Here is a 1,896-nt window from a genome sequence, read left to right as displayed (position 1 = left end):
ATAGATAGATAGATAGATAGATAGATAGATAGATAGATAGATAGATAGATAGATAGATAGATAGATAGATAGATAGATAGATATTTTTTTCTCAATCTTTAACTTCAGTGACAAGAAAATGTGTGATAGTATGATTTTAAAAAGTGTTGTTTACATTGTTCAATAGATTAATTTACCCCTTTCACTAGATGGTAGAACAACATCCGGGTCTTTCCTAAGCAGGAAAACTTCAAGAAATATTTTCTACTGCCTACAAGTTGCCATGTATTTGAGATATGCCTAATTTTATATGGACTTTGCGGTTAAATGTTTGTTATTTAGCTAATTATTTTTTCAAATATTTGCTAAATGAGCAAAAAAGACTATATTGGAAGAAACACGCCTTTATTTTGAAATGTACCGGAAATCGATGTGTAACGTTGAAACTACCGGAAGTAGATCATTTGTACTGTCACAATCTGATGGCGCTAGCTTTAGGCATAATTCAGAGGTCAGAAAACATAACTAAATTCGAAAATGTAACGCAAATGCAAATAGGTTTACACTGATGGGCTATTAATGTGACCTCTTCAAAACGGCGGTTCAACTCAAAACTTTAGTTGATGATATTTAGCATGAATTTTGAGGTCCGAAGCTAGTTAGCCTTGACTTCTCCGTCGTCATGGATGCTGATCTTCTGCTCGCCATTCAGCTTCAGGAGCAGTTTGACGACGAATATCAGACTTCACAGTTACCACCAGAGTGCTTCTTGGAGGATGACTTCGGACAGAGCAGTAAGAAACAGAAAGTTGGGGAACCTGGAGGTGGAAGCGGCGCTGTTCACCGCTGGAAGCCGCAGACCTCTTCCCCTGAGAAGCCCCTGAGCATCGTAGACGAGTCCTGGGAGATGCTGGACCCCAACCCAGACGTTAGGGCCATGTTCCTGGAGTTCAACCACATGTTTTTCTGGGGGAAACTTAGCGGGGTGGAGGTCAAGTGGAGCCCCAGAATGACTCTGTAAGTCACCTTTAATTTAATATTTCCAATAATAATCATGTGGAGTGCCCTCTCTCACAGAAAACACAACAGATAATGATTTTAATCTGAAACTAAAGCAGTTTGATGGTTATATTTTGCCCGCATATTATCTTTTATATTATATTTTGTTTTGGGTTGTTTGACAAAAACAATCATAATTTCTCAACACAAAATTCCATAGCGAAGCTTTATGTAATAAGTCAAATCCAGAGTGGACTTCTAAATCTCCAAGTTTGGATCGAATTGGTGACAAGATAGGAAACCCATTCATCCCCCTGCTGAACATCAAGCTCCATGAGATCACAAGATGTTTATTGCCCAGAACCAGAGGAGGATCCTTCCAAAAGTTCATTATCTTTCCCCAATGGCAGCGGTCTTCAACGCTTTCCAGGCCAAGGACCCCCAAACTGAAGGCGAGATGAAGCGGGGACCCCCTAATTATATATATATATATATATATATATATGCAATATATGCTGTATGAAATAGTGTTATATAAAACTGGTCCTATATTCACTCTATTACAGATGGAGTCATGTAATGAAAGTAATTTCTCCCTGGGAGTATTAAAGTATTTCTGATTCCTGGTTGATGGAACAGGTGTTGTGAATGAAACGGCGCCCAGCTTGAAAGAGCTCCTGCGTGTCGCTGAATGTGTGCATTGATGACTGAAAGACATCTTCTGCCTCCATTTATCTGTTTACTACAGTGTGTTGAATTCCTGTTAATGTGGATTTAAAGACATTTCAATTAGTGGAAAAAATTGCAGTCTAATCAACCAAAACTTTGGGGGTCGGACCCCCTAGGGGTCGCGGACCTCCTGTTGAAGACCTCTGCCCTATGGTGTATGATTTGGCAACCTGCAAAAAAAAAAAAAAT

General features: G+C 39.2%; 1 protein-coding gene across 1 annotated transcript in view; it reads left to right on the top strand.

Moving 5' to 3' along the window:
* The first annotated feature begins 433 nt into the window (after window positions 1-433).
* The window catches only part of sprtn (SprT-like N-terminal domain), a 7,778-nt gene continuing 6,315 nt past the window's right edge, over window positions 434-1,896 (top strand). Inside the window, exon 1 of the mRNA XM_015371717.1 lies at window positions 434-996. Coding sequence (XP_015227203.1) covers window positions 662-996 — 335 coding nt within the window. The 5' untranslated portion in view covers window positions 434-661. The remainder of the gene's footprint in view (window positions 997-1,896) is intronic.

Source organism: Cyprinodon variegatus, unplaced genomic scaffold (genome assembly GCF_000732505.1).
Source record: "Cyprinodon variegatus isolate N-32 unplaced genomic scaffold, C_variegatus-1.0 Scaffold64, whole genome shotgun sequence".
NCBI lineage: Eukaryota > Metazoa > Chordata > Actinopteri > Cyprinodontiformes > Cyprinodontidae > Cyprinodon > Cyprinodon variegatus.
This window is presented reverse-complemented; position numbering and strand designations above follow the sequence as displayed.